Below are 24,001 nucleotides of genomic sequence, written 5' to 3'. Positions count from 1 at the left end.
GTCTGAAGCCAACTCTGACCACAGGCCAGCAGTTTGCACTCCCCAGCCTGGATGTCCCCTGACACCTTGCCAACCTGCGCCACCCCCATGGAAGATGTCAATGTGCCCTATATAGAGGTGCATCTAGGACCGCGGTTCTCAACCTGTGGGTCGCGACCCCAGCGGGGTCGCCTAAAGCCATCGGAAAATACATAATGCATATCAGATATTTACATTCCGAATCATAACTGTAGCAAAATTACAGTTATGAAGTAGCCACCAAAATTATTTTTTGGTTTGGGGTCACCGCAACATGAGGAACTGTATTGCGGGGTCATGGCATTAGAAAGGTTGAGAACCACTGGTCTAGGATGAAAGCAGCACCTTCCATTTCAATAACGAGCTTCCCACCGTAGAGGCGTTATCCCATCTCTCATCAAAAGTGGCACCTGCTTCTGTTCATCTCTGATCAGTTCTGAAAGACAGCTAAAATACCCAATAAGGAGGTTGTTTTGACAACCTCCGTTACAAGCGGCCCCTTTTCAGAAGAAACGTTCTTACTGACCTCCTGTTTTGCTTCTTATGACTTAGATATTTTTCTGTTCCCTTTGGTGTCACCTCTAAGCACTTCTCCTGCCTGCCCGTACATGTGCCGATCCTGTCTCCACACTACTGTGCAGGCTCTGACCTCCCCTTTCTCCGTGTCCTGAGCTGGTCGGTGACCACTGGTGCCTCTCCTGTCTTCTTAGAGCCTGAGCGCCTGCCCACAAGGCTTCTGCCTCCGTCTGAAAAACCACATCCATATATAACTTAGATGCTTCTGTCTTACCCAATTTCCTATCGAACCCCTGCAAATCAGCATTTGTAAAGTTTACTTTTTACTGGTACTGTGCTTATAGCCAACTCTACATATTATTTCAAATCTTTTAATATATATATTAACCAAACAGCGCTGCGATTGGCCCACCATGAAAGCTGGACCGCCCACTAGTGGGCGGTAGGGACCAGGTTGACCAGCACTGCAAAAGTGGGCGGTTTTTATAAAAAGTTTGATGACCCCTGATTGGATCATATACACAAAGGGCTAATCTTGCTAATATGTAAAGAACTCCTAGAACTTGAGGATAAAAAGATGGCAAATGGCAAAGAATATGAACAGATAATTCACAGAAAGAAAAAAAAACACAGATGGCCCTTTGAAATTTAAAAAGATTCCCAACCTTACACAGATGAGAAATGCAAACTAAAACTACCACGAGACACCGTCTACACCTATCAGACTGGCAAGAACCTGGAGCTTGACCGTGAGCTCTCTCTCTCACACGCTGTTGGTGGGAGTGCACTCCCTGGAAGGGCTACGTGGCAGTATCTATCAAGATTACCAATGCATCGACCCCTTGATGCGGAAATTCCACTCCTAGGAATTCACCTTACAGCTAATACCTGCCATGTTCAAAATAACATGTGTACAAGGTCAGGCACTGCAGCCCTGCGTTGAACAATGAACTAACGGAAACAACCCCGGTTGTTTTCTTCTATGGGGGGCTAGTTACACAGGCCCTAGTTATAACACATCATGGAGCATCAGCACCCTCGGGGAGCTCAGAGACGTCCATTCGTGCACACCTCCCCCAAGCCTATCGAATCGGAAACTCAAAATACAGCCCTGGAATCTGTGTTTAACGACTCCAGGTGATTCGGAGGCACGCTAAAATTTAGAAAGCACTGCTGTAAACAATGAAGCTGCTTTAAAAAACCAGAGAGAAAGGAAGACCAAGAACAGGTAAAACTAACCAGGAGACAGCACGCAGAGCGGCGGCTGCTGAGAGGGGGCCCCTGACGAGAAGCAGCTGAGAGCTGGGAGGACTGGGCCTCGATCGGGTGACAGCGACTTTCAGGGGTGTGCACATGTGTAAAACGTCACACGCTGTACTCTTAAGAAAGACATGTGTTCTACTGCACGTGTTCCAGGTACTTCAATAAAATGTCTGAAGAAAATGGGGACGCTCTCTATACAGTCACAGGACACAGTATGCAGCACAGTCTCTGGCGGGAGAGAGAGCAGAGCCTGGCGCAGTCTACTTGCCCTGCGAGCGAGGGGAGAGAAGCAGCCGTGGGTCTCTACCTGCATGGAGATGCCCTGGGAGGTGCCGGCAGAAACTCTGTAAGGGCTCAGGGAAGGACGGTGGCTGCCCGCGGGGGGTGGCGCGAGGGGAGAGAAGCAGCCCGTGGGTCTCTATCTGCATGGAGCTGCCCTGGGAGGTGATGGTAGAAACTCTGTAAGGGCTCAGGGAAGGACGGTGGCTGCCTGCGGGGGTGGTGGTCGCAAAGGCAGGTGGGAACAAGAATTTCACTCCAGTTTTCTTTTGTGTGTGCAAATTTTATTTGAACCACGTGTGTGTGTGTTTTGTATTTAAAAAAAATTTTTTAATACGTAACTCTTCAAATTCTTCCTGCCTTGTACAAGAAACATGTTAAAAGTGGTGTCTTCCCTGCTTCTCGTTTGTTTTGTTTTGGTTTGTTCCTCCCAGTGTGGCCCAGACCAGACATGACAAAACCTGAAGCTCATGCCCGGAGCTGCCAGTCGCCTATCCTGTGAGCCGGAGCCTCCTGCCTCAGTTACCCTTTCTGAACAATGGGGATAATACCATCTGCTTTTCTCTCAAGGCTGTAACTGACTTTGGTACTGTAAAATAAAGTGTCCCACAAATAGATGCGTCCATTAATGACTGTTTCCAACAGAGAGAATCTGAACTAAGGGGAACAGAACAGTCACCAGCCAGCACACACACAGAAACATTCCCACAGGAGTGCTCCTGTAGGATAACAACACAAACGACTGGGAGCCGCTCGCTGAGCACCTGCTCTGAGCCAGGCCCTGTGCTGAACACGTCTTGTACGTGATGTCATTTACTGCTCAGAGGGACCCTGAGTATCAGCTTACGTGACATCATTTACTGCTCAGAGGAACCCTGAGTAGCAGCTCCTCTACGGACATGGCAGCTGAGGCCCGGAGGCCTGCAGCAACTGTGCCCAGGACTCAAACATGCTGCTGCCGCCAGGGGCCAAGGCCCATCATCTCCCCACCAGGCCTCTCTGCTTCCTGACACCCCTTCAACTCATGCAGAGAGGGCTCTCGTTCAGCCCTGAAGGCCTCAGGGGCTGAGGACAGGCAGGGGGCACACGGCCGCATCCTGGCCTGCACCGCGCCCCATCTCCCCAGGCCGCCCGGCTACGTCCTCCCCACCCGGGTGACCGGATGCTCTGGCCGGCAGCATCTGCACTCTAAGCAGCATCAGGTTCTCGCATGCATGCGTATTATTAGGGGTGAACTGTGGTTCTCCCCAGCCCAACGAGGAAAAAGATGCACTGGAGTCCTAACCCACAGTACCTCAGATATGACCTTATTTGTAGATAGGGTCATCAAGTTAAAATAAGGTCATTGGAGGACCATAATCCAATATGACTGGTGTCTTTATAAAAAGGACAGAGGGAAGGCGGTCACCTGGCCTGGAACAGACCCTTCCCTCACAGCTCTCAAAGGAACCAACCTGCCAACACTTCGATTTTGGACTTCCAGCCTCCATAAATGTGAGGCAGTAAACGCCTGCTGTTGAAGGCGCCCTGTCTGCAGAACTGCATCACAGCAGCCCAAGCACACTGACACGTCCCAGAAACCACAGCCCCTCCCAGGCTCCCCGGAGAATTCAAGATACCGCCGAGGAGACTTCAAAGTTTCCATTTTAACCCCATGCTGCATGACTGGAAGAGATTTCCTCCAGTTTTACAGTAAGGTAGGAAGACAATAAAAGGATATTTTCGTCATGTAAAAAGATGTAGCAAAAATAAGAGCAGCGTTAAAAAGAACTTAGAAACAAAAGTGCCTAGCTTCTGAATTGTTTTCTTGATGTATCATTCCTTTTTATAAGGTTGTAACCCTCCATGTTGCCTTCAAGAAAGAAACGCCTTGCCTGACCAGGCGGTGGCGCAGTGGATAGAGCGTCGGACTGGGATGCGGAAGACCCAGGTTCGAGACCCCGAGGTCGCCAGCTTGAGCGAGGGCTCATCTGGTTGAGCCCAACGTCACTGGCTCAAACAAGGGGTTACTTGATCTGCTGAAGGCCCGCGGTCAAGGCACATAAAAAAAAAAAAAAAAAAAAGAAACGCCACGAATCTGAGGGGCCAGAAACACCCCGCTCCCCCGGCAGGTGGTTCCGCTCCGACGGCCTGGGCAGACCGCGTGCGGCGGTGAGGACCGTCCACCGCGGGGGACGGTGGGAACCTCGTGTTGTAATTCACTGAAAACCATCAGAGAAAAGTAATTCCTGAAGATCACAGGCCAAAGAAGTCTAAAATTTTGGCTATTTTTTTTAAACTTGGATAAAAATAATCTAAAGAGGCCTATTGCTACATTAAGGACAAAATTATTTCAGAAAAAACAGCTAAGAAAAATTGTCTTACCTCTATAGATAGAAGAAAAGATTTGATCAGGAGAAATGGGAATGTGAAGAAGTAAAACTATGGGGTGGATTCCAGGTCAGAGGTCGTGTGGGGGAAGGGAAGGAGCAAGCTGACTCAGCAGAAGAAGGAGAAAAGGCAGCCGGAGGTGCAGTCACAGATGTCACCACCCGGTTCCTGGCCACACTGTTCCTTCCACCACTTCAGTCTGGTTAATAGTGAGTCACAGCAACTCAGTGGTTCTCCTTCCTTAAACCTCTAGAAGTTCTACACTGAATGGGATAAATTCTCCGGGCTGTAGCAGGGAATCATATACAATCAAATACAGGCTCTGATTTTGACCCATTCTGAGGGGTCACCTCTGAGGTACTGGTTACATGAATAAAGATGTGTTTCCCTTGGTGAAAATTGCTGGAACTGACCTCTGATGGTTTGTCCCCTTTTCTGCGTCATTGTTAAGACTTAAATAATAAGTTCTGTGGTCTGAATTTTTGTAGTCCAACCACCCAAATTCGCATGTTGGAATCCTAGCACCCAATGTAATGGTGTTAGAGGGTTCCTTCAGGAGGTGCTTAGGTCATGAGCGTGGAGCCCTGAAGAATGAGATTAGTGCCCTATGAGAGACCCACAGAGCTCCCCGGCCCCTGCCACCACATGAGGGTATAACAAGAAGTCTGTGGTCTGAAAGACGGCCCTCACCTAACCACTTCGGCAGACTTCCAGCCCCCTGCACTGCAAGAAACAATTTTGTTGTTGATCAGCCACCCAGCCTGACATTCTGTTTCAGCAAACTGAATGCACTAAGACAGGAAGTTTACTGGAAAAATAAAATAAAATCAAGTCCAGAGCTGGCTGCAGGTCCTGCATCAGAGCCTCCCGCTCTCTTTCCGAGGGCCTCCAATCGCACAGGGACACTGAGGTTGCTGGTCTCTCTTATTTGCACAGACAGAACTTCGGGGCCAAAGGGGATCTCAGCGGCTGTTTGGCCCGAGGGACCAAGGCAGAGCCAGATCTCTGCCTCACTAGTTGGGTTCCCCTCTACCCACCAACCTATTTGGCAAACCTAACCTCCTCACAGCTTCCCTGGGCCCCGGGGCTGCATGCGGTGTGAGCAACCAGCCCCTCCACAGCCCGTCCTGGGCCGCCCTGGGACAGTCCAGCAGCGCTCCACACCGCGGCTCCTGTCGCAGTCAAGGAGGGGCGGGGCCGGCCTCCGTGAGCTCGAGTCTCCTCCGGCTGGGCAGGCCGGCTCTGGGTTGGGCAGTTTCATCTGTAATCAAGTAAGGGCCACTGTTGCCCACCTGTCTCTGCCCTTTTTCGTCCCTCACAAGCTCATCTTACAAAGAGGGGCTCAGTCTGATATGTGATGCCAATCTTTCGAGTACATGATACAAGCACAAGACAAGACTAATTCCTGCCAGCCAGCACAGGGAACAAAAAACACACTCTGAGCCTTGGACAAAGGCCTTCGGCTGAATGAGCCTTTCAAACCATCTGTCTGAGGTTGTTTTTACAGGGCAGAGAGTCTCATGCTAGAAGGGGCCGTGAGAACAATGGCCCAGCTACCGTGTGGGAGTTCCTGGGCTTTTCATCTCTAGCTGCAAAATGCCACACAGCAGCTGGTGGCCATAAAACCAAGTGGGACCAACAGAGCCCAGGATGGGCCCTTGTCACCTTCCACTACTGCAAAACAAACCTTCCTCTGGAAGAGATCCCCGACCTCCACCCTTTGTTCTAGGTGTGCGGCACCAGGCGGGCTCAGGAGTACCAGAGCTACCGCGATTCCTACCCACACTGCCTTGCAAACGCCTAGCATCTGTGGCTTCCAAGGCAGCGGGCAGCCCCAGCCTGAAACTGCTCCCACCCAGGGGTACTCTCCACCTCCCCCACACTCTCAGACCAAACACTTAATAGAAAACCACGATTCAAAGAGAATCGAAAGATGCAAATGAGTCAGCAGATATTGTGGGCTGCCCTGTCATACCTTTGAGGTTAGAAGGATGGAGTCACTGGGAAGCCTACTAACAGCTTTCTGCCCAGGACGCTAAGAGCACCGCTTCTCAGACTTGGACCGAGAGTCAGTTGACTCCTGGTTGAAAGGGCAGCTCTGACACAGCAGGTCTGCGGTGGGGCCTGAGAGGCTGCCTCTCTAACAAGTTCCCAGGGGACGGCTACAGTGTGGGTCTGTGAACAATGGGAGTGGCAAGCGCCTGGGAGGCCTCCCAGGGCTTCCTGTCCTCGCGAAACACTGGGGCCGAGACAGGGACCGTCACCTTCAATTCTGCGGGTGAGAGATGGAGATCCAGATGTTAAGTGGTTTGCCCAAGACGATTCAGCAAACTAGTGACACAATGCCAAACCACCTTGTACATACACTTAGCCTGTCTGAAGTCACCTGTTCTCAATCAGGAGGGAAGCCAGCAGGCCTTGAGTCTGTGTAAAGAATCAAACCTCCAGCCTTTGCTGACCTTTAACTGTCTATATCGCTTGCCATAATACCAGATGCCTTGTGGTATTTTAATCAGAAAGAAGGACTCAAGAGTGTCTAATGGTGAGACCAGAAACCTGACATTTCGTTCCTTGCCAGAGCTGGGCAGGGCGTATGGTAGGCAGACAAAATACAGGACAGCCAGCTACACTTCAATTTCACATAAAGAATCATTTTCTAGCATAACTATGTCCCGTGCATAGAGATATTCTTAAAACTGACCAAAAAAAAAAAAAAAGTATTTGTTGTTTATCTGAAATTCAAATTTAATTTGTTTTGGCTGTTTATCTCCTAAGTCTGGCAACCCTCGCAGGGTTACAGGTGGGAGTGGGAGAGTAGGGATTGGTCACAAGGAAGATTTCCTGCTTCGTTGCTGCTGACCTTAAAGAACCACAAGGACACTGGCGTGGCAGACCCTCGCCGGGAGGCACACGCCCTGCGCAGAGGCTGTGCCCGTCTCCTCTTTCGGTTCTTACACTGTGACGAAACCCTACATTTAGAGCTGGTTTGAAGAGTTGTGCCCCTCTTCAAATTCATATGTTGAAGTCCTAACCCCCAGCACCCCAGAATGTGACCTGACTTGGAAACAGCGTGTTGAAGACGTCATTGGCCGAGATGAGGTCACAGAGGAGCAGAAGGGGCCCCTGCTCCAGAATGACTGAGGGCCTTAGATGAGGGAGACTGGGACACAGAGCCCGACACGCACACGTGAAGCCTGGCCTCCTGCTGCCACGGCCGAGCAACGACCAGCAGCCGGGACGGAGGCCCGAACAGACCCGTCCCGAAAGCCTTCCCAGGAGCACGGTCCTGCTGACTGATCTTGGACTTCCGCCTCCAGAACTGTGAGACAATACATTTCTGTTGTTTAAGCCACTTTGGTTTGTGGTACTTGGGTTACCGCAGCCCCATAAACAAATGCTGGGAGCTGGGAAGGAGACCGTGGAGAGAAGGGGGAACAAAACAAGCAAGAGAACTCATCCCCATCACCGTGAGCTACTGGTCGGGGAGCCGGAAAACCTCCGCTGAGAAAGACAGGGATCTAGAAGCGGGAAGCCACGCGGCGTGAAAACACTCCCTGCTCTACTGCAAGTCAAACTCTAAACATCGAGTTGAACAAGTTACATGCTATAGGAAGAAGAAACCTTAGAAATCAGACTTCATCCCGGTTATACGAAAAGGATACACGCCCCAGCACCGCCAAGCCTTCAAGAGATTTGGAGGGAGGGTTTCAGAATGCGCAGCCTCAACAGACCAGTTATTGTGAACTGGGCTTTTTCCCACCAGAAGTTTGCTTTCCTCCAGTACTGACTAACCAAACGTTAGTGGATTGGTGATTAAAGAGCTCAGAACAAAATTAAGCAGGCTAGTCTGAGTTCATTGTCTCTCTTGATTATTTGCTTGTCTAATTTCAAATAGCCCCAAAATGGCAAGATTTAAACACAAGATTGGCTATTTAACAATAGCTTATCCTCCCTTTCTAAAGTAACTGAAACCTCTTTAATTTAGTATGAATTTTAATGTACCCTCACCTCTACCCAGGCCTTGTTCTGGCCAGGAGTATTTCAGGGGCAGAATTCAACAGCCCTACCCTAGAAAAATGCCAAAGCTAGCTGGCTCCAGTGACATGGGCCTTCGTTTACTCAGCATGCCCAGGTGTTTGTGTCTCTGGAGGCCTTTGCACATGCTGATCCCTCCGCCTGGAATACACTTTCTTCCATACAGACCCTTCCCCACACCCCCAACACTCAGCATGCCCAGGTGTTTGTTTCTCTGGAGGCCTTTGCACATGCTGATCTCTCTGCCTGGAATACACTTTCTTCCATACAGACCCTCCCCCACACCCCCAACACAACTTCCTACACATATGCCGCTCAAATGTCAGCTTCTCAGAAACATCTTCTACTACCACCCTTTTATTTTTCCTTACCACATCCCCTTCGTTCCTCGGCCACCCTAATTGCAACTATAGTTATTTATTGTTTGCTTGTTTATTATCGATCTTTCTTTAATCAAATGGTAAGCTCCATGAGACAAGTATCAGATGTGTTGTATAAGTTACACCCAGGGCCTCGGGCCTGGTACACAGGAGGCACACAAATACTCGTCTGGCTTGATCAATTAATTAATGATTTAAAACAAACAAATAAAGGCATGAGCCAATCAACACTGGCATACCCCCCAAAACACAGTGAGAGGCTCCTATGCTCAGAGGCTCTGCGCTCAACCCTGGAGCGTGAAGTCTCCGCTGCCTATCCTGGCTGTGAAAGGGATGCTCTCAGGGGATCACCTGTCTGCTCATTTCTCTGAGAAGGTCTTCAAACTTCCGAAAGCAACAACCCTCTGATCATGATCTGGCTTTACAAATAGCCCTTTCCTATATGAAAGGTGTGCCTGGTCGTGTGCACATCAGCGGCTGTGGTCCCAGGACACTCTTCACGGTCAGTTCATAAGGCTGCGTTGGGTCATGATCTGGCATCCTATATAAATTGACTTCAGGGAGAAATGTAATCAAAATACAAGTACAGACTTTGAGAGCTGAATATCTCTATAAACTGCCATGAGAGAAGGGGGATGAGAGGATGAGATTAGAGAAGGTAAAGGGATTAGTGAAACTATATATATATAACACAAGAGATATAGATAGTAGGACAGCAAATCCTAGAGAGAAGAGGGGGAGGGAGTTAGGGGGAAGGAGAAAAGGGGGTATAAAAAGGGACACAGGGGTGGAGGGTGAGGGAGTTATATTCAGTGAAACACTTGAATCCATGTAAACACAATACATTAAAAATTAATAAAAAAATTTTTAAAAGCTTATGTATTTTATATTTATAAAAAAAACCAACTTAAGATTTATGGGTCCTAAGAATTAGATGGCAGAAGGTATGTTGGTAAAACATATATAAAACCTTTAAAATCTACATACTGCCTGACCAGCCAGTGGTGGCACAGTGGGCAGAGCTTCGACCTGGAATGCTGAGGTCCCAGGTTCAAAACCCCAAGGTGGCCAGCTGAGCATGGGCTCATCCGGCTTGAATGCAGGGTCGCTGGCTTGAGTGTGGGATCATAAACATAATCTTATGGTCACCAGCTTGAGCGCAGAGGTCGCTGGCTTGAAGCCCAAGGTCACTGGCTTGCTTGGCTGGAACCCCCAATCAAGGCACATATGAGAAAGCAATCAATGAACAACTAAGGTGCTGCAAGTACGAGTTGATGCTTCTCATCTCTCTCCCTGTCTGTCTGTCCCTGTATCTGACTGTCTCTCTCTCTTTCTCACAAATTCACAGAAACAGGAAGTAGAATGGTAGTAGCCAGGGTCCGGGGTCAGAGAAGAATTGTGAGTTATTATTTGATAGGTGCCGAGTTTCAGTTTTGCAAGATGAAGAGTTCTAAAGATGGACGGTAGTGATGGTTGCAGAGCAATGTGAATGCAGAGCAATAATGCCACTGAACTGTATTCTTAAAAATGATTAAGACAGTAAATTTTATGTTCTCTGTATTGTATCACAATTTTTAAAAACTTGAACATTGTAAATCAGTAAGTCATAAGCTGAGCTAAGTCTAGAGGTGTCTTCATTACTAGGACTTTCAAGAGCTAGAAGCAGAGAAGCCTGACTGTGACTTTGGGCCATGTGGCACTGAGCAAGACAATCCACTGTGCCCACCAGGCCTGGAGTGTGCCTTGAGGTGGGCAGGCATTTGCCTGGTTTCCTGTCTCCCGGTGCTGGCCACGACATTTCCTGTCTCTTCTTTCATGAGCGGGGAGTTATGCCCTCTCTTGCCAGCATCCCTTAGTTGATTCTCATAAGAACTGATGTGGTGGCCTCAGAAGCATGACTTCTCCCAGAGTCTGGCTACAGGGGCTGCAGGGGGCAGGGAAGTCCAGAAAAGACCCAAAGCTACATCCTCCCTAGGCCATGGGTCAAGGGATTTGCCCCCAAAGTCCTTCGTACAGTCATCAGCGCAGCCAGGCAATGAAAGGAATCTCACCTTAAAGTCCAGACAACTCGCCTCCCTACCACAGAGGAGAAAATTAGCTTCAACTAACAAAAATTCTTTCTTCATTCATCAAGGGGGTGCCAAGCACTTTGCAGTGACAAAGAGGAGTGTGCCTGGCTCACGGTGGTGGGACCTGAGAACCCCAAATCTGCAGCGCTGTGGCCGGGGGGGGACTGTGGCCTGCAGCTGTACCTTAGCACTGGCAGCATGTTGGATGCTGTGGGTAAAAATGTATCAAGGTCACACGTCCACACAGGAAACGGAAGTTCTGCAAGTCCTTCCGAGTTCACAGGGCCAGGGAAAGACAGGGTCCAGTGCTTTGCTTACCTGCTGCAGGCACGCTCACGTTATACTGAGGTAAAATAAATAGGAAGGCAGTCTTGGCAGTGACCTGTAAAATAAAGACAAGAAGTTCCCATGAGTCTCTTGGCCACATCAAAATAATCAGGGGGAGCCTCCACCAGCCCCCCACCCCTTCTACATCTCAGACCACAGGCCTCTCCAGTGAAGGGTTTACCTAATGCAGTTAGACTGACTTCTTTTCTCTCCCATTTAATGACATCGCTCCCAATACCTACACTAAAAACAAATGAGATAATCCTGGGCCCTACATAGCATCTAGACTTGTACTCACTGCAGATGAAATGAAATAAGTTATGCTTGGCCAGCTGAGAACTCACAAGCTAAAGGTACGAATTTGTCTGCCATTCATTCCTTCATTCAAGTCAGTTTAGACACTCAGCACTGTGGAAGACAGAAACTAACAGAAGGTGAGGTCCCCGTCTCCGGCAGCCCGGGACCAAGCCGAGGCTTCCCCACGCATGCTGGTTAACTACACAGGGGACAGCAGCCCCCAAAAGTCTAACCCTGAACTTCAGAAACAGAATTCCAGCTGCTGATTTCACATCTGCCCGACTGCAGGGCATGGGGTAAGGCACAGCACCTCACATGGCTGGTTTGTTTATCTCAAAAGCTGCCTTTCAAGTCTTCGATGTGCTGTTAAAAAGCTGTGGTTGCCAGCTGGCAAATCAGGACTCTGGCAGCTGAGCCTGCAGGGGGAGCTTCCAAAATGCGGGGATGCGAAGCTTGGGCTCAAGAACCCGCCTGGGTCCCAACGCTGCCTCTGCCATCGCTGGCCGGCCGTGTCACCATGAGCAGGTCGTCTTACACCTCGAGCCTCACTTTCCCTGTCTACAAGATCAAGGATAGCTGTCGTACCCCAGCTGGTCTGGGAGACCTTGTCTAAAGCTCCCCAGATGTTTCTAATGTGCAGCCGGGGCTGGGAAACACCACCCATACTGCTCTGGGGCATGTGGCAGGCCAGAGGAGGAGGCGAGACCCAGGCCATTCCCAGGAGCCCCTGGCGACACCTCATCAGTCAAGAGTTACTGCTTCTCCTCTAAACAAACATGTCTAAAGGAGGCACCGGGTGTGGGGGAAACACGCTGGGCTTGGCAGTCGCAGCGCGGACACCAGGAATGATGCATCACAGCCCCTCTGCCTGCGTCATGGGACTCCTGACTTGCCCAGGGACAGGTTACTGACCTCAGCCTGCTCTATCCATTGAGCAAAACTTTCCCCACCAGCCAGACCCGTTTGTCCACAGGGGATGTCATTTGCTCTTTGTACGCACTGAGGCCGGAGCCTTCCCCTGTGTGCTATTATCTCAGACATGTTCCGTCAAGCTCGCCGGGAAAAGACGATGAGCCCAGGTATGAGAAGACGCGCTGGAAACCAGAGCCCTATCTGAATACACAGGTGTCTCCCACCTCCACCCCCACTCTGAGCACTGCTGTCCCAACACCCTTTCCAGGGCGCTCCTGACCTCCCTTCCAGTCCAATCGCCTCTGCCTCTTTCGAACAGGCGTGTGCACTCTATTTCAGCAAACACATGCCGCTCACCCCTTTCTTTGGGGGTTTAGTCCCCCTCACTTTGTATCCCACTCCCCCAAAAACCTGCGGATCAGAATCTCACCCACCCTTCCTAACCCATCCTAACCCAGCTCAGCTGGGGCCCCTCAAAGCCCTCCCCAGCCGCCAGCACGGCGTGATTCCTTCCTCAGGAAGGGCCCTGCCCGCACCCCTGAGCCATCGTCCAGCTCTCCGCAGGTGGCACTCCGCGAGGCAGGGGCTGTGCTGTTCCATCTGTCCTCACAGCCCAGCCACATGCCACAGCGAGTGCTCAGTAACTGCTCACGGGATAGGATGAAACCCCAGCAGCTGAGTCTGTGCTGGCCTGCTGCATTCAGCTGTATTTGTTCCCCAGGGCTGTCACTCAAGCTGTCCCTGGTCACCTGTCACCCACAGCCTTCTCCTTGAGAGCTGTCTAGCTGCTGGAGCACCGGAACCTCGCCGCCGCCCCCACCCCCACCCCGGGCCCTGCGCTCTGCTCACACTGGTCAGCCTGGACCCGACCACCGGTCCACAGCCTCTGCTACGCCCCCTTTGAAGGTGAACCTTGTCTTTTCAGGGTGAAACTCCTGTGAGGGGAGACCAGAGGCAGCTGGACAGAAGGAGGGAAAGGAAGGAGAGAGGAGAAAGGCAAGCAGGCAGGCGAGAAGAAAATATTCACCTAACATTATATGTATACTATGCTCGAGGTGCAAATCTCTCACTCGGTCTCATTCTGGAAAGACACCCAAGTTCATGGAGTGGAGTGGAGTGGAGTGGACCTGGTACGGTTATGCTGACCAGCATCTGTCCCCGCTTCCTAATGGCACCTGGGTTTCCTGAGGAAACACCTCTCCCCGGCTGTGTGATAACAGGGTGTATGTGGGGGTCACCCTAGTGACCACCTTCCTCCTGGAGGAATGAAGGGGTCAGACCGTCTCCCCAGGACAGGAGGCCAGCCAATCAGCCTCTCCTGGGCTCAGAATCTTGGGCAGGAAGGAAAAACTGCTGTTCAGCGTCGTGTACCGACCCAGACTGTTCTGCTGTAGACCCATGGCCGCGCCCCCATCAACCATGTGACACCCGCCCCCCAGCGTCCTTAGGCTGACCAGACTCCATTTCTAAGACACATTATAATTACATGTACAGACAGCTGGTGTTCAACCCTGATTGTACATTTGAATCTGTGGGGGAGCTTTTGAGATCTCTATGCCCAGGACACCCCCAGCCAGTAAGGCCTGACCCTTTGGGACACCAGCATGTCGGCAAGCTCCCCAGGACACACTGATGTGCAGCCAAGTCTGAGAGCCACATGGGCACGGCCTGGCCCTCCTCACCGCGCACAGCAGGCCTCTGTCCAGTCTGTCTCAAAACCTTTCCTGTGTCCTTCACGGAACTTACTGAATTTGTTTTAAGTAAATTTTATTTCAGCTTCGAAAGAAATACACATCATTTTAAAAAGTGAAACAATTTAGAACTATGTAAAACAAAACAAACAAATATTCACTATACGTTCCTTGTTTTCCTTCCTTTTCCTGGCCCATAGTCATGTCTCCTTCACGTGTTTGGGGCCAATTCTCAGAGCTATTCCGGTGCATTTATCCATTCAGGATTTATCTCGTTTTATCTTGACATCACAACTTGAACTGTGACTACACAACTTGACCCAAAGGATTAAAAACAAAAAAAAAAAAAGAAAGTTTTCAGAGCTACAACTTATTTAATATTTAAATCATTTTTTTTTTTAGCTCTGTAAATCAAATGGTTGTTGCATATCATAGACCCAGGTACAAATGGATTCAACGCAAGTGATGGTATTCAAAGTACAGTTACATGGAAAATATGCACGCCCACTTTTTGTTTACTAACTCCAACGTTGAAATAAGTGGTTATATAAGAACATATTCCTCATACGTATGAGTGCTTTTCATTAAAACTTCCCACAGAGTTTCCCTTAAGGGTAAATATTGACAAGCTCAGCCAAATACAACAAGCTCTCTGGGAAAGTGTATATAAATGTATAGGGCTCGCTACTCTACTGAAAGAATAATCCCACATCTTTTTTTAAAGACAGACAGACATTTGTTATTTGGGCTGCATATACATTCTTGCCCAAGCCCTGTACAGACAGTCAGTTCCTGGTATTCACAGTAGTTCTGCCCTGCGACATCGCTATGGGCGCTGAGTTCGTGACTACGGACCGTTGCTGCTAGGGAAACAGAGAGTGAGGGCTCTGCATGCCTGTGCTCACAGCACTTCCACCGGCGAATCCATGCACGGCCTTACTGCGTGTGCGCGCGCTTGTTTTAAAGAGGATGTACTTAATACATATTGTTGAAGCGTGAGCACCGAACTCATCACGGTCAACCGCGCAGCAACTGATGCCCGCAGGGCACTTAATCTAATGCATGTGTGTTCTCTGTAAGGCGCATCATGGCCCTGGGCTTAGAGACAGGAGTCAACACGAGTACCACGTGTGAGGGCCATTTTAAACAGCAAAATCACCAACAAAAAGCACAAAAATGCAAAAAAAAAAAAAAAAAAAAAAAAAAGTGGCACTAAATAGATCACAAAAGGACATCTGCTTCCAGCAGTGCTGAGACAAGAAGGCCAGCGTCACCTCGTTGGCCCTCAGTGGGAACATGCTCATCAGGTGACTAACTTTTCACGAATGACCCCCGAATCCTGGGGAGTGTGGACCTGGGGTTACAGAACAATGTGAGCGAGCAGGAACACTGGGAGACGCAGGGTCCGCAGAGTGCGGACCGACAGGTTGGGGCAAACCTGAGGGCCGGCCCCGTGAGGGCCACAAGTCTTTCCCTCTTCACACCTTCTGCACGGTAATTTACACACACGAAACACACCCACTGTAAGAACCCGGCCTTATAGGGCTCATCTTGTCTGGTTTCTAAACTCTCCCTTCACTAGACTACAAGTTCTAGGCAGTGGCAATCTTCCCTGCCTTCGTGCTCCTCAACTCACAGCCTGAAACAGGGCCTAGAACCTGGCCAGCCCTCCATAAACACTTGTTGAATGAATGTAGCGATTACGGAGGAGAGCCAAGATTGTGCTCAGTCCCCCGACTCAGCCCGTCACCTGTCCACATGCACACGCCTGTGTGTGCCCGCTCACTCTGGCTCCCTGCCAGCGCCCAGCATGTAGCAGGTATCTCAACAATACGCACTTGATGAGTAACACTGCAAGCAGCTACAGTATTTAGTAGCCACAAACGAATGGTTAACAAATGTTTTCCCCACATGATTCTGAAAGACTCGGATCCAGGACTCTGGTTTAGACAAAAGCACGGGATTCCAGTACTTTTCCACCCCTCCCTCCTGGTACTAGCAGCAGAAACCATTCCAATCCACGCATCTCCCTTTGTAGGCAGCCATGGCCGCTCCCGCCTGACCGTGTCCAGAGCCAGATGCTGTCAGTTTCCCTGTTCTATAGAAGCAGCAGCTAAGCCTGGGGCACAGAGAGGTAAACTGGCTCCCGAGACCTCACAACCTTACAAGCAGAAAAGACAACACTCAACTTGATTTTTAAAGTCAGTTCCAAAAACAAATATAGGGTGCACACAATATGTCACATAAAATGGAAGGGCAACATAAAAGAGAGGCAGGAGAAGACCAAAAAATATATATATACTGAAGGCAAAGAGAAGGAGCAAGGAATGAGACCGATTCACAAAAATGCGTTCCAGAAAGTCCTACTCATTGGCTAAAGGTGGCCAGAAATTTGGCACCACGCTTTCTCAGAGCTATCTGAAGGAGGAAGGAGTAATCAGCTCCCAGATTCACTACGTCCATTAATTAAAAAAACAAGACTTTCAGAAAAAGCAAAAACCACTCTGTATGTTTTATTTATTTATTTACTTACTTACTTTTGTATTTTTCGAAGCTGGAAACAGGGAGGCAGTCAGACAGACTCCCGCATGCGCCCGACCGGATCCACCCGGCATGCCCACCAGGGGGCGATGCTCTGCCCATCTGGGGCGTTGCTCTGTTGCAACCAGGGCCATTCTAGCGCCTGAGGCAGAGGCCACAGAGCCATCCTCAGTGCCCGGGCCAACTTTGCTCCAGTGGAGCCTTGGCTGCAGGAGGAGAAGAGAGAGACAGGGAGGAAGGAGGCGGAGGGGTGGAGAAGCAAATGGGCGCTTCTCCTGTGTGCCCTAGCCGGGAATCGAACCTGGGACTCCCGCACGCCAAGCCGACGCTCTACCACTGAGCACTCTGTATGTTTTAAAAGGCCCCCTGCATCCCCAAAATTCACTCTATAACCCTCTCCCAACCTCTGACCAGGGACAAAGCACCAAACAAGCTCCTCTCAGCAAGCACAGAGGGCTGGGAAACAGGAGCCTATTAAAAATGTCATTCCAATTATTTCCCACTCCTGTACGGCTGTTTATAGGAAACATTATTGAGTTTAATAGCATTTTAAATGCCAGGCTCAGTGGGTGAAAGGTTAAAAGTGACAAAAGTGACAATGTGCTAATACTCTAATGCAAAGGGAGAACACTAAATTATGTAGAAGGGGTCTCTCTCTCTCTCTCTCTCTCTCTCTCACACACACACACACACACACACCTTCACTGAACTTTTAACTAAAACAGAGCATCAAGCACAAAGGCAGTGACACTGAGCAGCATGTGTAGCCGTAAGAAAAGCCAAACCATTCCACATGCAGTGTTCTATTAGGGACACATGAATCCAAGCTCTTGGTTACAGGGAGACCAATGCCGGTCAAACAGTTGCTTCCTGCAAAGCCCGGTGAACTTGGACTCCCAGTCTAAGTTCAGCTGCAGGGCAGCTGGGTGACCTCAGGCAAGGTATTTTACCTCTCTGGGTCTATTTACTCACCCCTTAACAACAACAACATTAACAGCAACTACAAAGTGAATGTTATCAAGTGCTCAGTGCCAGGCATGGCTCTGGGTGCTTTATAAATGATCTCATGTAGTTCTCACAATGACTCTACAAGGCAGATACTAATAATATCCCTATTTGCAGATACATTATTGGAAGGACCAGGCCAACTGAGGTGGTCAGGACAGATGTCCTTAAAGGTCCGCTTCAGCTTCAGCTGCAAAAGGTTCTCCTTTTGTGATTCCACTTATTCATCAACCCCTAAAACACAGCCTCACCCAGAGGTCTTCCTAAAAGTTTCAACTATCCTCCTGCTTCTCCGTCCTGTGAAGACAAGGGCTGGGTACCATCTCCATCTGCCAGACTGAGGAAGTTGGCCTCTCCAGCTAACCGCCGGCGTGCCAGTCACGGGCACAGGGCACGCCTCGGGTTCCAGGTGGCCCAGTCCGCTCTCTTCCCACGGCAAGCTGATACCTGGGCACCACAGAGAGAAGAGAAGAACTGCGGTGGAAGCAGTCCCGTCCCTTTCCTTTGAGGCAGCCTTCAGTCCTCGGGTTCGGTTTATTCTGTTTCTTTCTTGGCTGAGCCGGCCACGCGCTGGCACTTGGCAAAGGGCCGGGCTGCAGGGCTGCCACGGAGAGCAGGACACGCACGAGAGCGTGCTGTCTCCGGGACAGCTCCGCTCCGGGCACTTCTGTCCCAGGAGCAGGACCGCAGGGCTGACACGGAGAGCAGGACACGCAGGAGACCGTGCTGTCTCCGGGACAGCTCCGCTCCGGGCACTTCTGTCCCAGGAGCAGGGCCGCAGGGCTGCCACGGAGAGCAGGACACGCAGGAGACCGTGCTGTCTCCGGGACAGCTCCGCTCCGGGCACTTCTGTCCCAGAAGCAGGGCCGCAGGGCTGCCACGGAGAGCAGGACACGCACGAGACCGTGCTGTCTCCGGGACAGCTCCGCTCCGGGCACTTCTGTCCCAGGAGCAGGGCCGCAGGGCTGCCACGGAGAGCAGGACACGCACGAGACCGTGCTGTCTCCGGGACAGCTCCGCTCCGGGCACTTCTGTCCCAGGAGCAGGGCCACAGGGCTGACACGGAGAGCAGGACACGCAGGAGATCGTGCTGTCTCCGGGACAGCTCCGCTCCGGGCACTTCTGTCCCAGGAGCAGGACATGCAGGAGACCGTGCTGTCTCGGGGACAGCTCCGCTCCGGGCACTTCTGTCCCAGGAGCAGGGCCGCAGGGCTGCCACGGAGAGCAGGACACGCACGAGACCGTGCTGTCTCCGGGACAGCTCCGCTCCGGGCACTTCTGTCCCAGGAGCAGGGCCACAGGGCTGCCACGGAGAGCAGGACACGCACGAGACCGTGCTGTCTCGGGGACAGCTCCGCTCCGGGCACTTCTGTCCCAGGAGCAGGGCCGCAGGGCTGACACGGAGAGCAGGACACGCACGAGACCGTGCTGTCTCGGGGACAGCTCCGCTCCGGGCACTTCTGTCCCAGGAGCAGGGCCGCAGGGCTGCCACGGAGAGCAGGACACGCACGAGACCGTGCTGTCTCCGGGACAGCTCCGCTCCGGGCACTTCTGTCCCAGGAGCAGGACCGCAGGGCTGACACGGAGAGCAGCATGTGGCCAGACCGGCCCCCGGGCTGCCCGCGGGGACACCGTGTCCCCTCCCTCCCTCAGAAGCACAGGCAAAGTCAAGGGGAACCTCCCCTCCCGGCGCAGCCGGTTCTCAGGAAGCCGAACAGCCTCAGCCCCCGGCTTTCGCCAAAGTGATTCTGCATCTCTGCTGAGGTGGTGGATAGGAAAATTTCGGTCAGACAGGAAAACATTTGAAAGTTACGCCCAATTGGTGGGGAAGAGGGTTTTTTTTTTTAAATAAAAGAGCCTTTCAGCCCGTCTTTCCTGGAGTGTTGGCTCCCTGATGTTCTCGCCTCAGGAGCAGCCCGTGCGTCCGGCTGGTCACCTGCACGAGCGAGTCTACGGCGGGGACTCTGCGCACACGGTATACAGCCCCTCCGTCACCCAACAAAAGGCAGTCGCAACTCAAACAAAGATGCTTTTCACTCCCGCTTTCGGAAATTCTCCGCTCGGGATGACCAGAAGCGGCCGGGAGGGCCACGTACCGACGCGGGGACTGGGTTCTGACAGGACCCTCTGTGTGGCTTCAGCAACGCCAGAGGTTCTGGTCTCCTCACTTGGAAAACTGCCTTGATATCGAAATTAAGCTAAGATAAACAGACACGCAACAGATTCCCTACAAGCCTACGTTCACAGTGCTGAATAGACTCGCTATTAATGCCATGATTACAGCTATAGATGAGAGTCAAAAGTGACAATGTATATTTACGAGAAAAACCCGTAGTCAGGATAACAACAACACAATATTAACTCGCTTTACTATAATTCATCAGTCTCAAAATCTACACTTTATATTGGGATAAAGAAGTATCCGATCATACAGTTTTAAACATCTCTGAACTTGGGCTTTAAAGGTATATGACGATGAACTTGCCATGCATTCATCCCCGATTTGGGATGTGAACAAGGCACTGAAAAGCAGGTGCTGGCCTGGGGACAGCCCTTCCCCACTAATTACACATCTACAAAGTAGTGATGCTTTTAAGGAGACTGGATAGTTACACACTCTATATTTGCATAGACTGAACTTGACCTACTACATGCCTTACGACCTTCGATAAAACACACATATTCTCATTAAATACATATCCTCATCTTCCCCTCAGAAAACCAGCCCTGGATCAATATACCCAACACCTTACTTGATTACACACTTAACTTTTCTCCACCCCCCCCCACCCAGGAGCTCGCCCCTTATTTGAGAAGCACAGCATACTCACAAACCATTCCTCACCGAAGCCAAGAAAAAGAAAAAAAAAAGAAATTAAAATAAAGAATTGTTCACACAAAATAATTTTTAAGACTATCAGTGTTTTTAAAATGTATTTCTCCTGCACCACATGGCAGAGTTCAGATTACTGGTTGCTTTGTGGATATTTGTAACACACACACACACATTGGTCAGGACAAATTATTTTTACTTTTGGCCCAAAGCCACCTGTTCAGATGCAGTATCGTATCTTAAAAACAAATTAAAAAGCAAAGACAGAAAAAAAGAGGGGGCTTTCAGAGTGCAGAATTTTGGTTTGCAAGTGATTTTTGGAGTTCAGATTTAGGTAGGTAACCATTTAGACCTGATTTCACCAATGCGAGGCAGTTCTCTTCGCTGTTTTTAAAGAAGCTTTAGCTCCATAAGGCAGAAGACACAAAGAGAGGGGGGAATTCTAATCACCACAGATGTGTCTGTGGCAGCCAGTCACTAATCACTGGCCATCAGCAAGAGTGGGTGCCAGGGCCCAAAGAACTTATGGCGTGTCCTGATATTTGGGGAAATGAGAGGATTATTCGGGGGCTCTGAAGACCCAGGGTAGCTGGACCAAGCGGGTGCATCTGCCTTCGTGTGCTTGTTGACGCGTCGGGAAGGAAAGAGGAGGCAGACAGTGATCCACTGCGACCACTTTTAATTATTCTCCACCATCTGGGAAGTTTCCTACTCACAACAGCAGCATATCGATCCCCACATTTTGACTGAAGACCTAGGCACATGGATTAGAGCTTGCTGGAGAAATGAACTTTGAGTTCACAGAGATGGAGCAAAGCACCGCTGCCTACGAGGGCTGTAAACCAGGTCTGTTTGCACAGGGAGCCTTCAGATCCTCTGGGTGTTTGTGCCGGGTCACGTAGACAGGGGCCCTAACCCAGGGTGTCCACCTCTGCTCATATTTAAACTGAACAAACAAGGGCTGGAAGGCAAATAAGCAAGTTTTGAAAACACAACATTCGGTAGGAATGTTCGGTGTGCAGTCTGTCCCCTTTCCACACACCCCTCCCTGCTCCATGACGGAGTTAATGAAACAGATTGAGTGATGGGTCCCACGAACTGGCTACCATGGTACCATCCTAACACCACCAAGAGCCTTCCCTCTTCCACACACAGCAGGAAGGTGGGGTCGGGCCCGGAGCTCTGCTCCGTGTGTCTTGGTTCTGACTTGCCTTTATTTACTTCCCAGCACCCCGCCCAGCACCCTGCCCAGCCACGCACCCATGCAGCGGTGCACTCTGCGCCCAGGGCCAGGCGTCAGAAGCCCGTTCCGGACTGGCATCCGGCCCAGGATGCATGAGTTCACAAAGACCCGCCAAGGACCACCTGCATGGGGGCACCTGAGAAGTAAAACTTAATGATGAAGATTTGATTCAACTGAATTAAATCAAAGCCGAAAAGGTTAATGAAAAACACCCAACACTCAAATATCCCTGTTCGTCAGCAAATAATATTCACAAGGGGATATTCCAAATTGTCTTCAAAGTGGAGAAGAAAAATAACAACATAAGAGGCAAGAGCTGCCAGAAAAATATGCTCCAGATAAACAGAAAATACAATTCTAACCCCAAAGGCACGGCCTGAGGTAAACACTACCCACACTTGGCCACAAACCAGCCCCTCCATATCCCTAAACTGAATAAACAAAGTCTGATCAAATGTCGAGATTTGTTCAATGCTGCATCACAAGATCTCTGTCTCTCTTACAAACAGATATAGCAATACACATTACTACAAAATTTCATTTTACTGACTGAAAGTGGTATTTTAAATACCAAGTAGGCCCTGGCCAGTGGCTCAGAGGACAGAGCGCTGGCCCAGCTTTCGATTCCCAGCCAGGGCCCAGAGGAGACGCAACCATCTGCTTCTCCCTCCACCTTCTCTCCCTCTTTTCCTCCCACGGCCAGAGGTTCAACTGGTTCGAGCATGGCCCTGGGAGCAGAGGATAGCTCCATCACAGCGAAATAGTCTCGGGCTCTAAAAATAGCTCGGTATTCAAGCATTGGCTCCAGATGAGGCTGCCGGGTGGATCCTGGTTGGGAAGCATGCAGGAGTCTGCCTCACTATCTCCCCTCCTCTCACTTAAAATAAATAAATAAAAATAAATAAATGCTGTAAAACTGTGTGGTGCTTCCTCTCAGCCTCTCAGCACCCCAAGGAGGCTAGGTGTGACCTCCCACAGGAGAAAGGCAGCCCACAGAGAGAGCCAGAGGGCAAGGCTGGAACTCAGTCTGAACCCACAGCTGGTCCTCCACGGCTGACAGCTGTGTCCAGACATCCTTCCCCGTGTTCACCACGCAACAACCCCTTGCTGATGAAGCCAGGCCTAGGAGCAAGGGCCTGGCGGCCAGCTGTCCCCCCCACCCTCCAGACCTAACGGGCCACTCTATTTCAGGGATCCCTCTGAACAAGAAGGACAGGAACTTCCTGGGGCACCAATGACCTTAGGCTTTGGCCATGAAGCACACTCTTTATGCAGAAGGGGAGGACCCACACGGACCCACAAGAGGGGTCTTGTAAGGGCAGGGGAAGCGTGGGCCTGCTCCTTTCTTTCCCTCTCCAGCCGCTGCTCTGTCCCCTCACTGCACTTGCGCCTTGAGGCAGACACCAAGGCCATGGCCTGCAGAGGGGAGACTAAAGCACCCTCCTCAAGTGCTGTCTCTGCCGCCTTCACTGACTGCTTAGGAAAGACTACGGAACCATCTTTCGAAAACACCTCAAGACCCTGTTCCGCAGTCTGCCCTGACTCCCTGTGCCTAGGGGAGAATCAGGACCCCTGCCTGGCATCCCTGGACTCCACAGGCATTCAACCATGCCTTTCCACGCTCTGCCTCCCAGCTCTCAGACACAGGAATACCCTCTGCCTTTCCACTGCAAACACCCTCTCAGGCAGGAAAGGCACCACGGACATTCAGAGCCCAGTCAGATAAATCAGTAAACAATCGCTCATTTACAATCCAACGAAAATGTCATTGCTGGAGGGCACACACAGGAAGTTCAGAGGACCACAGGGGTCCCACTGACCGAGAGAGGACTGAGTCCTCTCCACCCTCATAGAGAACATCACCAAGGAGGTCCTGCCTGACCTATAGCCTGAAGGGACAAACAAGACAGAAAAAGGCAAGAAGGGGACTGCATGCGCTAAGTCAGAGACAGGAGAAATATGACACCCAGCGAAAAGGAGTGGTTTGTGGCCTGACTGGTGGTGGTGCAGTGGATAGAGCATTGACCTAGAATGCTGAGATACCAGGTTTGAAACCCTGAGGTCCCCAGCTTGTGTGCGGGGTTGCTGGCTTGAGTGTAGGATCATCAACATGATCCCAAGGTCGCTGGCTCGAGCCCAAGGGCACTACCCTGACCTGACTGCCCCTACCCCCATCAAGGCATATATGAGAAGTATTCAATAAACAACTAAAGTAAAGCAAA

General features: G+C 50.6%; 1 protein-coding gene across 1 annotated transcript in view; it reads right to left on the bottom strand.

Moving 5' to 3' along the window:
• Positions 1-24,001, bottom strand: part of TRAM2 (translocation associated membrane protein 2) — an 80,643-nt gene that overhangs the window by 25,718 nt on the left and 30,924 nt on the right. The window contains exon 2 of the mRNA XM_066359208.1: positions 11,249-11,312. Within this exon, the coding sequence (XP_066215305.1) occupies positions 11,249-11,312 (64 nt within the window). The remainder of the gene's footprint in view (positions 1-11,248; positions 11,313-24,001) is intronic.

The sequence above is a fragment of the Saccopteryx leptura genome, chromosome 1, assembly GCF_036850995.1.
Source record: "Saccopteryx leptura isolate mSacLep1 chromosome 1, mSacLep1_pri_phased_curated, whole genome shotgun sequence".
NCBI lineage: Eukaryota > Metazoa > Chordata > Mammalia > Chiroptera > Emballonuridae > Saccopteryx > Saccopteryx leptura.
The sequence above is the reverse complement of the archived record's forward strand: the minus strand, read 5'-3'. Positions and strand labels throughout refer to the sequence as shown.